This window comes from Ranitomeya imitator, chromosome 4 (genome assembly GCF_032444005.1).
Source record: "Ranitomeya imitator isolate aRanImi1 chromosome 4, aRanImi1.pri, whole genome shotgun sequence".
NCBI lineage: Eukaryota > Metazoa > Chordata > Amphibia > Anura > Dendrobatidae > Ranitomeya > Ranitomeya imitator.
In genome coordinates, this window is record NC_091285.1 from 39,611,646 (window position 1) to 39,624,469 (window position 12,824).

General features: G+C 44.9%; 1 protein-coding gene across 1 annotated transcript in view; it reads left to right on the plus strand.

The window, feature by feature from the left end:
* NDST1 (N-deacetylase and N-sulfotransferase 1) overlaps positions 1–10,773 on the plus strand; it is a 92,373-nt gene extending 81,600 nt beyond the window's left edge. The window contains exons 12-15 of the mRNA XM_069763563.1: positions 3,999–4,169; positions 5,705–5,814; positions 9,038–9,140; positions 10,327–10,773. Of these exons, the coding sequence (XP_069619664.1) occupies positions 3,999–4,169; positions 5,705–5,814; positions 9,038–9,140; positions 10,327–10,446 (504 nt within the window). The 3' untranslated portion in view covers positions 10,447–10,773. The remainder of the gene's footprint in view (positions 1–3,998; positions 4,170–5,704; positions 5,815–9,037; positions 9,141–10,326) is intronic.
* The last annotated feature ends 2,051 nt before the right edge of the window (positions 10,774–12,824 follow it).

A 12,824-nucleotide genomic window follows, 5' to 3' on the forward strand; every position in this document is an offset into this window, starting at 1 on the left:
TTTTTTGGGTTTTATTTTTTCTCCCTCGTCTATAGAAATGGATCCAGTTAAGGTCCAAGCTATTCATGACTGGATTCAACCCACATCTGTGAAGAGCCTTCAAAAATTTTTGGGCTTTGCTAATTTCTATCGCCGTTTCATTGCCAACTTTTCCAGTGTGGTTAAGCCCCTTACTGATTTGACGAAGAAAGGCGCTGATGTAACGAATTGGTCCTCGGAGGCTGTTGAGGCCTTTCAGGAGCTTAAACGCCGATTTACTTCTGCCCCTGTGTTGCGTCAACCGGATGTTTCTCTTCCTTTTCAGGTTGAGGTCGACGCTTCTGAGATTGGGGCAGGGGCTGTTTTGTCTTAGAGGGAATCTGATGGTTCTTTGATGAAACCGTGTGCCTTCTTTTCCAGAAAGTTTTCGCCTGCGGAACGCAATTATGATGTCGGCAATCGGGAGTTGTTGGCTATGAAGTGGGCGTTTGAGGAGTGGCGACATTGGCTTGAGGGTGCTAAACACCGCGTTGTGGTCCTGACCGATCATAAGAATCTGATTTACCTCGAGTCGGCCAAGCGGCTGAATCCTAGACAGGCTCGATGGTCCCTGTTTTTCTCCCGTTTTGATTTTGTGGTCTCGTATCTTCCGGGATCTAAGAATGTTAAGGCTGATGCCCTCTCTAGGAGTTTTTCGCCTGATTCTCCTGGAGTCCTTGAGCCGGTTGGCATTCTTAAGGAGGGGGTGATTCTTTCTGCTATCTCCCCTGTTTTGCGGCGGGTGCTTCAGGAATTTCAGGCTGATAGGCCTGACCGCTGTCCAGTGGGGAAGCTGTTCGTTCCTGATAGATGGACAAGTAAGGTTATTTCTGAGGTTCATTGTTCAGTGTTGGCTGGTCATCCTGGGATTTTTGGTACCAGAGATTTGGTTGCTAGGTCCTTTTGGTGGCCTTCCTTGTCGCGCGATGTGCGTGCTTTTGTGCAGTCCTGTGGGACTTGCGCCCGGGCCAAGCCTTGCTGTTCCCGCGCTAGTGGGTTGCTTTTACCTTTGCCGGTCCCTGAGAGGCCCTGGACGCATATTTCCATGGATTTTATTTAGGATCTTCCTGTTTCCCAGAAGATGTCTGTTATCTGGGTTGTTTGTGACCGGTTCTCTAAAATGGTCCATCTGGTACCTTTGCCTAAGTTGCCTTCCTCCTCAGATCTGGTTCCATTATTTTTTCAGCATGTGGTTCATTTGCATGGCATTCCGGAGAATATTGTGTCTGACAGAGGTTCTCAGTTTGTCTCTAGATTTTGGCGGGCCTTTTGTGCTAGGATGGGCATTGATTTGTCTTTTTCTTCGGCGTTTCATCCTCAGACTAATGGCCAAACTGAGCGAACTAATCAGACCTTGGAGACCTATTTGAGATGCTTTGTGGCTGCTGATCAGGATGATTGGGTGGCTTTCTTGCCGTTGGCTGAGTTTGCCCTTAATAATCGGGCTAGTTCAGCTACTTTTGGTTTCACCTTTCTTTTTTAATTTTGGTTTTCATCCTCGTTTTTCTTCTGGGCAGGTTGAGCCTTCTGATTGTCCTGGTGTTGATTCTGTGGTGGACAGGCTGCAGCAGATTTGGACTCATGAGGAGGAGAATTTAACGTTGTCTCAGGAAAGGGCTCAACGTTTTCCTAACCGCCGTCGGTGTGTTGGTCCCCGGCTTCGTGTGGGGGATTTGGTTTGGTTGTCTTCTCGTCATGTTCCTATGAAGGTTTCCTCCCCTAAGTTTAAGCCTCGGTTTATTGGTCCTTATAAAATTTCTGAAATTATTAATCCGGTGTCTTTTCGTTTGGCTCTTCCAGCCTCTTTTGCCATTCATAATGTTTTCCATAGATCTTTGTTACGGAGATATGTGGTGCCCGTTGTTCCCTCGGTTGACCCTCCTGCCCCGGTGTTGGTTGAGGGAGAGTTGGAGAGTTGGAATATGAGGTTGAGAAGATTTTGGATTCTCGTTTTTCGAGGCGGAGGCTTCAGTATCTTGTCAAGTGGAAGGGTTATGGCCAGGAGGATAATTCTTGGGTTGTTGCCTCCGATGTCCATGCCACCGATTTGGTTCGTGCTTTTCATTTGGCTCGTCCTGATCGGCCTGGGGGCTCTGGTGAGGGTTCGGTGACCCCTCCTCAAGGGGGGGGGTGCTGTTGTGAATTCTGCTCTTGGGCTCCCTCCGGTGGTTGTAAGTGGCACTTTTGTGAGTTCTGCTCTTGGGCTCCCTCTTGTGGTTTCAAGTGGTATGGCTGCTCCTTGGAGTTAGCTGTCCAGCTGCCTTCACTTATCGTCTCCTCTCTCGCCTATTTAGGCCTGGCTGTTTCTTCAGCCAGTGCCACTTGTAAATGGTTCCTGGTTGGATTCACATCTCTTTGGAGTTCCCTGTTATCCTGACCAGTTCTGCAAAGCTAAGTTTTTGCTTACTTTTTCTGTCCATAGTTTGTGGACTTGTCTATTCTGTGCTTTCTTTGTTTGTCCAGCATTATCAGTTTGTATATTTTCTGTCTTGCTGGAAGCTCTGGGAAGCAGAGTGACCCTCCACACCTTTAGTCAGGTGTGGAGATTTTTGTTAACTCTGCGTGGATATTTGTAGTGTTTAATACTGACCGCACAGTGTTCCATCCTGTCCTATCTATCAAGCTAGACTGGCCTCCTGTGCTCATCCTGGTTTCATTCTGTGTATGTCTTATTCCTCTCCACTCACAGTCATTATTTGTGGGGGGCTAATCTATCCTTTGGGGATTTTCTCTGAGGCAAGATAGTTTTCCTGCTTCTGTCTTCAGGGGTAGTTAGCTCTTAGGCTGTGACGAGATGCCTAGGCAGAGTTAGGAGCATTCCACGGCTACTTCTAGTGTTGTGTTGAGCTTGGGGTCTGCGGTCAGTACAGTTACCACTTCCTTCTGAGCTCGTTCCATGTTGCTCCTAGACCACCGCATCATAACAGGACCCCTAGACAGATCTAATGTCACCCTGTCTGCCCTATCGTCCCTATATCGGTTCCGCACCTATCGCCGAGCAGGATAACGAATCCCTGCATGACCCTGGCGATAAGACCCTTCACCGGGAAGGACCTGATGAGCACTAGTCAATCCCCACTACCTCTCAAGACAACTGGGATAGACAAATGAAACAAGTGGAACAGAAAGAAACACCAACCTCCTCCAAACTCCAAAGAGGATGATAGCCGGCTGCTACAGCTCCGAGCCTCAACAGGGAAATGCAAATGGAAAAATCACCCGCAACTCCCAACAGCAAGTTGGGAGTTATAAACACCCAGATCCAGGTGTGACCATTAGAGCTGGGGGTGGTGGCCACTGGGTCCTAGCATCAGAAGGACCAGACAGAAGTCTGCAAAGCAAACTGCTGAGACCTTCTTCAGACTGATAAAGTGCAACCGTCTGCAGCCTTTGACACAACCGTGACATTATATCACCAATCACCTGTCGTTGACCCCCATACACGTAATATGATGCTGAGTCACTTCTCACGGACAAGCCGTGAGTGTGGGAAGTCAAGGAGTCCGAGGTCAAGAGCCAGGAGGGTACGTCCTAAACAGAGGCAAGAGACAAAGGTGTAGTCAGGTCACAGTCCGGGGTCAGAATTCCACGGTCAGAGTGCATCAAGGCAAAAGGGGTAATACAAACGGGTAATCAAAGACAAGTCTAAGGTCTGGCAACAAAGATCAGAATATAAGAGTTCAGAGCGCAGAACAACACACCACTGAGCTGAAGGCTATGGCTGGCAATAGCCCGAACATAGGCAGCCAACTAAATGGCCAATCAATCTCCCTGAAAGTGCGGCACCTGGAGGATTTTCAGCAGGTTCAACCCAATGGGGCTGCAAAGAAATCCCATACAGAAGACTGACAGCCCAGCATTAGTCAAATGCGTATGGGGGCTCTAAAGTCTTACGCAATGTAACAGACTACCATAAAATGTTTGGTGTGTGCCGATAAGTGGACTGGTTTAATTTTTTTGTTTTGTAATTTTGCCGTCAGCATCAAAGGGCGCATGATGATCCTGTAGCCCTGAAATACACTTTCCAAGAAGTCATAACTGCAGGAGCAGACGCCCCACCGAAGCTGCGAGCGCTGCAGAGCAGGAGCCTTGTCCCCGGATGGTATTCCACTCATATCGAGCGATGGCTAAACCACTTTCATGCTAACCAGGTGAGTGAGAGACCCCCGAGTGCACTCACCTCCTCTCTAGTGTGGGGTCTTGGCAAGAAAAACCTGCATTATTACTGCAAATTTGCCGCCCATTTCCCCCTTTGTATCTGTGACATTATATTTAGTATTGTCCCTTTTAGAAAAGATGATGCAAATATCAAATGTTCTAATGGACCGTCATTCTTCATATAGAAGCCATAGTTCTATTTTTTGCTTCTGCCGAGCCGCTATATGTCGGCATATGTCGGCATACCTTTTTTCCCTCTATAGGTAAGCGTAGTCTGCTGTGCTTTCCCATACAGTGCAAAAATAACTATTATGCAGTAAACGTGAAAAGGAATCTTGACAGCTGTTCTCTGCCATGTAATCTCAGAACAGCATGATGTAGGGGCAGAGACCCTGATTCCAGCGATATGTCACTTACTGGGCTGCTTGGTGCACTTTTAATTGAATCCCAGTTTTCTCTGTTGCAGATGTAACAGTGCTCTGAATGCTGAGCTCTGTATAACCCCGCCCACACCATTGAGCGGCAACTTCCTGTCTACACTGTCATCAAGTTGCCAATCAGTGGTGAGGGGCGGGGTTACACAGTATCTGGACTGGTCTGCACGTGAGATCTAGTCCTTCTGTGATATTCTCCTTCTGATAAAACACTGATTGTATTGAAACCACAGCTCATAGCCTAATAATTGGAATCGGTCTCTCTTGCCCTATATAATGCTGCGTGGTCTGCAGTCCTCTGCGTGGTCTGCAGTCCTCTGCGTGGTCTGCAGTCCTCTGCGTGGTCTGCAGTCCTCTGCGTGGTCTGCAGTCCTCTGCGTGGTCTGCAGTCCTCTGCGTGGTCTGCAGTCCTCTGCGTGGTCTACAATCTGCTCAGGTCCCGGTATATGTGAATGGAAACCCCCATTCATATATATCATTGTGACAGTGGTGGTCCGGGTGCTGAGATCCCACTAATCGCTGAATTGAAGGGTGAGAAATACTGAACTGTGATCTGGTCACTGTTCTCTTTGAACCTATAAATGGTTGACATCGCCTTTCTGAGAGTCGACCAAGTAAAACATTAGTAAAACTGAGCCCTGCTGCCTCTTTATGAGAGCAATCAGTTGGGGGTCTCCCTTCCCACCAATGAAAACTTTTGACTTTAAAAAAATGATTCTCATATTAAATAGGTAAAATTGCAACGTGGTTTTTTGAAAACAAATTGCAATTTTCTTAAAAATCGTCACTGTTCTCAAAAACAAAGGCATTTATAATATTATTGTTTAGGTCACCGGCCACCTCTGAAGTCTTGTCAGCGGTGATCGGTCTCCTAGGCATAGAACGCAGCACTTACAAGCTCTGTCCAATAGAGTTTGTAAGTGACACTCTGAAGCTGACCCGAATCGTGGACCCCTTTGCTTTACTTGCCGTATCCGGAAAATGTCTCCGCTTGCAGTATCTGAGACTGCAGATTTCGGGCTCCCATAAACCCCTTTGAGTATCATTTCAACGCTGTAATCCTTAATTTCGGGACTTTTTCTCCTTCCCCCTAGATTCTGGTTTTAGATGGTAAACTGCTGCGCGCCGAGCCTGCCAACGTAATGGACTCTGTTCAGAAATTCCTTGGACTGGCGAATGCCGTAGACTACCACAAAACTCTGGGGTAAGTACACAACTTGTATACGGCCCTCCAATTTTTTCACTTTTTATTTATTCATTTTATTTCCTATTTTTTTCCTAACAATTCTTCATATTGATCAGAGCCCCGAATCCTCTGCTCCCCTCATACAGCCAGGAGTTTAGTGTTAACCTTGGGTCATCGATACCAGATAAATGGAGGTCCAAGTTCTGAACTTATCCTTCTGTCCAAGCTTAAATCCATCTTGGTCAAAGCAAGACCGACTGCCGACACAGTGAGGTGTCAGGTTACACCTCTTATTATATGGATGAGTGAGAAGCACTGACACAGATTTGCACTGTAGCTTCTGGCAAGCAATTTCTCTCTCCAGTGCTGGATTCACAGCTACACAGCACAGTTTGTGTGCATCATAGGGACAGAAGAGCAGTTATCCCTTTTTCTCTACGTACAGTGTATGGGAGACATCATAACAGCTAGTCTACATCCACCAGCTCAGAGACAACTGAAAAAAGGAGCTAGAGCCCGCAGGGGGGAAAACTGGTGAAAAATGCAGTATACAACCTAGAAATAATGTTATTTCTCATGGACACACCAGACCGCTTATTCTAAAAAGTTGCCTGAAATTCCAGTTATTCTTTAAATCATTTTAATGCAGTAATTATCAGGAAGGGTTATATTAGAAAATTAACTTTTGTTTAAATCAGGTCTTTAAATGTAGGTATTTTATAATTTATGGGTCATTTTGTTCTCATATCTCAATCTGTATTACATAAAAAAATAGAAAACTTGCAATTATTATACTGACCACTAGGGCTTTTTTTTTTAGACTCAAACTTCCTGTTGTAACAGGAAATAACACATGTACATTATCAACAATGGTCAGACCCCAACTGTATGTTTTGTATTGAGGCGTCTAATGAGTGTGTGCAAAGGTCATTGTGAAGGGGGTGACCTAAAGTTATTGGTGGATCCTGTATTATCAGCTGTTTCCTGTCATTGTAATTCTGACTCTGCTGATAAGTAGACTGCTGAAAATTCTTCCTGAAAAGACAGGAAGTATGACTCTAAAAACAAAAAAAGAAAAGCCCCAGTTTGCAAATCCTCAGTGTCCAACTACCAGGATCCTGCCCAATCCTGAGCATAAAAAGTCTGCAGCTCTTTGGCATCGGTGGGAAGGCACCCTTCATCACAGTGTTATGGCATAAACTAGTGACATACTGTAAAATTATATACAGTACAGACCAAAAGTTTGGACACCTTCTCATTTAAAGATTTTTCTGTATTTTCATGACTATGAAGATTGTACATTCACACTGAAGGCATCAAAACTATGAATTAACACATGTGGAATTATATACTTAACAAAAAAGTGTGAAACAACTGAAAATATGTCTTATATTCTAGGTTCTTCACAGTAGCCACCTTTTCCTTTGATGACTGCTTTGCACACTCTTGGCATTCTCTTGATGAGCTTCAAGAGGCAGTCACCGGGAATGGTTTTCACTTCACAGGTGTGCCCTGTCAGGTTTAATAAGTGGGATTTCTTGCCTTATAAATGGGGTTGGGACCATCAGTTGTGTTGTGCAGAAGTCTGGTGGATACACAGCTGATAGTCCTACTGAATACACTGTTAAAATTTGTATTATGGCAAGAAAAAAGCAGCTAAGTAAAGAAAAACGAGTGGCCATCATTACTTTAAGAAATGAAGGTCAGTCAGTCCGAAAAATTGGGAAAACTTTGAAAGTGTCCCCAAGTGCAGTGGCAAAATCCATCAAGCCTTACAAAGAAACTGGCTCACATGAGGACCGCCCCAGGAAAGGAAGACCAAGAGTCACCTCTGCTTCTGAGGATAAGTTTATCCGAGTCACCAGCCTCAGAAATCGCAGGATAACAGCAGCTCATATTAGAAACCAGGTCAATGCCACACAGAGTTCTAGCAGCAGACACATCTCTAGAAGAACTGTTAAGAGGAGACTTTGTGCAGCAGGCCTTCATGGTAAAATAGCTGCTAGGAAACCACTGCTAAGGACAGGCAACAAGCAGAAGAGACTTGTTTGGGCTAAAGAACACAAGGAATGGACAATAGTCCAGTGGAAATCTGTGCTTTGGTCTGATGAGTCCAAATTTGAGATCTTTGGTTCCAACCACCGTGTCTTTGTGCGACGCAGAAAAGGTGAACAGATGGACTCTACATGCCTGGTTCCCACCGTGAAGCATGGAGGAGGAGGTGTGATGGTGTGGGGGTGCTTTGCTGGTGACACTGTTGGGGATTTATTCAAAACTGAAGGCATACTGAACCAGCATGGCTACCACAGCATCTTGCAGCGGCATGCTATTCCATCCGGTTTGCGTTTAGTTGGACCATCATTTATTTTTCAACAGGACAATGACCCCAAACACACCTCCAGGCTGTGTAAGGGCTATTTGACCAAGAAGGAGAGTGATGGGGTGCTGCGCCAGATGACCTGGCCTCCACAGTCACCAGACCTGAACCCAATCGAGATGGTTTGGGGTGAGCTGGACCGCAGAGTGAAGGCAAAAGGGCCAACAAGTGCTAAGCCTCTCTGGGAACTCCTTCAAGATTGTTGGAAGACCATTCCCGGTGACTACCTCTTGAAGCTCATCAAGAGAATGCCAAGAGTGTGCAAAGCAGTCATCAAAGCAAAAGGTGGCTATAGAACCTAGAATATAAGACATATTTTCAGTTGTTTCACACTTTTTTGTTAAGTATATAATTCCACATTTGTTAATTCATAGTTTTGATGCCTTCAGTGTGAATGTACAATTTTCATAGTCATGAAAATACAGAAAAATCTTTAAATGAGAAGGTGTGTCCAAACTTTTGGTCTGCACTGAATACAAAATATCCCTTTAATTGAAAAAATATTACAAATGGACTAAAAACTACTGAAAAATACCCAGTCACTAAGAGGTTAAGCCATTCGATTTATGAGATCCATTACTTTTTTTGCACTCGGCCTCATTAAATCAGATCTGTACTTAACATAGAGAGACATTTGGCACTTGAAGGGCTGAGAATTTTCCGCTCTTGACATGTCTAAATGGCAACTCAAGGATTTTCTATTTTTCACTTAAAACTCTTAATTGACTTTAAAAAAAAAAAAGTTTCCCCCTTCATTTTAACACTTTACAGTTGGCAGCACAGACATGTAATTAGTGCAATTATCTCAAATGCCTAACACCAGGAAAGACCAGCTCCTTTATTTCTTTCTTATTTTTTTTCCAGGTTTGATGCCAAGAAGGGATTTTGGTGCCAACTTCTGGATGGCGGGAAAACCAAATGTTTGGGAAAGAGTAAGGGGAGAAAATACCCAGATATGGACTCGGATGTAAGTTTTGAGAAGTTCCTTGTTACAATTTTTTAGTTTTAGACCCAGTTAAAAGGCTCTGTTCTGGTCTTGGGCTATACAAGGAAAGTGTTAAAGGGGTTATTCAGAACTATTTTTTTATTTTTTATAAAACTAACAGAAGCAACCACCTGTCAGTTCTGCCCGGCAACGGCTCAGAGGAGTCACCAACCGCTCCTGCCAACGATTCAGCTGCTCCACATCAACAGAACAGCTCTTCCTCTTCCAGGCTGCTCTGTTGACTGGGCATGACAGCCAAAGTCATGCTGATTGACAGCGTGCTCCCCGCCGTGTTATGTAGTCATGCCCTCCAACAGATCAGAGCGGAAGAGAAGCTGCTGCTTTATTGAAGTGACTTCAGTGGAAGCAGCTGAATCGCTGGCAGGAGTGGTCTGTGACCACTGGAGGTATCTTCTATGAAAACAAGCATGGAAACAATACCATGCTTGGCCTTCTCCCACCACTGGCCCCATTGGTCTCTAGGACACGTTAATGGGTCTACCAAAGATAGCTGAGATCTTGACAATTTCTGGAAGTTCTGTAGAGAATTAATAAAGTTAAATTCGCATGACCTACCTCCACTCCATTCAGACCGTAGAGCCTCATACTTGGAATCGTTGGGGGTCTCAACGGTCAGATTAGCAGCGATGAATAAGTTATTCCATATCCATGTTATTCTGCAGCTATTAGAGTTATGAGTTTATGTAGTCCATGCTCCTTTAGAAGATCCTTTCAACTGCTGCCCGACAAGATCTTTATCCTATATTGAAACAGTCAGTGTAAGGGAATTCACCAGTCTAAGCCTCTGCTTCCAACTAAGTACTCCGACAGCAGGATTTCCCCTACACAGACTGTTTTAATGTTGTGTATGGATCATTACTGAGCAGCAGTTGGAAGCGGCTTCTAAAGGACCATGAACCAGACATTGAAACAGCTTGTGCTTGGAAGATAAAGAAGCAAAATTAGATTATGAAGTATGCTACAAAAATTATATCCTTTCACTGCCTGGAGAAAAAATAAATTAAAAAGATTTGATTTAAAAAAAAAAAAAATGTGTTAGGAAGTCTAGAAAATGTCTAGCCAAAGAAAAGACTGTGTGAAGACCTTTGTCGGCCATGCGCTACGTAGCGTTATTTCTTCTTGAGTAATCTTGATTTCCTTTTTGCAGTCACGATCCTTCCTGGCGGATTATTATAGGGACCATAACATCGAGCTCTCCAAGCTGCTGTACAAGATGGGCCAGACACTGCCCACCTGGCTGAGAGAGGAGCTGCAGAACACGAGGTAGCTGTTGGCTGCTGCTTTTAGGAAGAGGACAAAGTCTCAAGAATTTGACCAAGTAGTTACGGCATCAAGGAACTCAAGGCCTATGCGCTTGGCAAGTGACTTCCATGAAAAGACATCGACATTGACGTCCTTTACTCCTGAAGGCATCACACACAGCATCGGACATGCAGCCTGAAGGGCCTGTTTTAGAGGCCTGGTTTATATTGTGTAGGATCCTCTGCTTTCTAGGGTCTTACAAATTTGTGTGACTGTTGTAAACTTGGACTCAACCACTTCTTAAAAGTATTAATAAATGAGCCCCAATGACATGGGCAAGATGTAAATCTTGGATAGGTCTGGAATCGAACTGTCCAACAACGTGAGCTGGTGTCCAAAATCCCTCTGTACTGGAAGTGCCACTAAGCTATGAAATACCATGTATTTCAGGAATATTTCCCCGTCTTCCCACAGAGAGACTTATTTTCCAAGATGCTTCTTGGAATCGCGTAGATAACTGAATGTGATATTTGGTTGAGTGAAATCCTTATTATTCATGTAATTAGTGTACAGTTTGGTGCAAGCAGTGTATTGAGCTATTTTCTGATTAACGCGCCTCATACGGCAGCACTAGCGGACACAGGTACGAAAGCTTTTAAAGGGGTTCTAAACACCTAAATTATGCTCCCAAAAGAAAAAAATATATGAAATCCTCAATATCTTACAGCATTGTAATGTACAGCCAGTCACTAAATGAGAAGCGCTCTCTTCCCCTCTCACAGCAGGAAGGCCCAGCACTAATTAGTTACCGAGTAAAATCAAGCTTTGTAACGAAATACCGTATTTTTCGGACCATAAGACGCACCCCAAATTTAAAAAAAGTATAATGTAAAAATGGGGGTCTGTCCTATAGTCCGAATGTGGCTTACGGGGGGTGGGGTTGTGGTAGTGGAACAGGGTCATAGCAGGCAGGAAGTCAGCGGCGGCATGAGTGGGGTGATGCTGCGGGCCCTGTGCTAAGAGGAGGAGGTGTCCCGGCAGTGCGAGGCAGGAGCCATTGATCTCCCGGCGGTAGGCTTGAGTAAAATGTCGGCGCTGCGAAGCCGGAGCAGAGTCACCACTCTGCACATTGGGTGGGCTTCAGGAAAATGCACAGATTGAGATCTTGGCTCATTGAGTCGGCATTTTACTGAAGTCCGCTACCGGGAAATCAATTGATCCTACCTCACTTCACCAAGACACCCCCTCAGCCCGGGGCTTGCAGCATCGCCCCACTCCTGCCGATGCCAGCTTCCTGCAGAGGTAACCCTGCCTCCTGTGACCGCATACCACCACCGCCCCTACCCCACCGTAAGCTACATTCGGACTATAAGACTCACCCTCATTTGCCTCCCAAATTTGTGGCAAAAAAGTGCTTCTTATAGTCCGAAAACCACAATACTTGTTTCTCCATTTCTTTAACGGCACAGGAATGGCACATGTCAGGTGTGGGTGCATGAAGCGCTGGCCCTGCTTCACAAGCGACAGGAGCTAGCTCTGATAGCTGCTGTTTAACACCTTAAGTACTGCTGTCCATTACTGACATTTAAAGGGATTATCTGTTGAAAACAAGTTATTACTAGTGATGAGCGAGTATACTCATTGCTCAGGTTTTCCCGTGCATGCTCGGGTGGTCTCCCGAGTATTAGTGACTGCTCGGGGATTTAGTTTTCATCACGGCCGAAAATTATGCAGCTGCGGTGATGAAAACTAAATCTCCGAGCAGTCATTAATACTCGGGAGACCACCTGAGCCTGCTGGGGTAAACCCAAGCAATGAGTATACTCGCTCATCACTAGTATCACCTACAGTTAGGGCCAGAAATATTTGGACAGTAACACAATTTTCGCGAGTTGGGTTCTGCATGCCACCACATTGGATTTGAAATGAAACCTCTACAACTGAATTCAAGTGCAGATTGTAACGTTTAATTTGAAGGGTTGAACAAAAATATCTGATAGAAAATGTAGGAATTGTACACATTTCTTTACAAACACTCCACATTTTAGGAGGTCAAAAGTAATTGGACAAATAAACATAACCCAAACAAAATATTTTTAATTTCAATATTTTGTTGCAAATCCTTTGGAGGCAATCACTGCCTTAAGTCTGGAACCCATGGACATCACCAAACACTGGGTTTCCTCCTTCTTAATGCTTTGCCAGGCCTTTACAGCCGCAGCCTTCAGGTCTTGCTTGTTTGTGGGTCTTTCCGTCTTAAGTCTGGATTTGAGCAAGTGAAATGCATGCTCAATTGGGTTTAGATCTGGAGATTGACTTGGCCATTGCAGAATGTTCCACTTTTTGGCACTCATGAACTCCTGGGTAGCTTTGGCTGTATGCTTGGGGTCATTGTCCATCTGT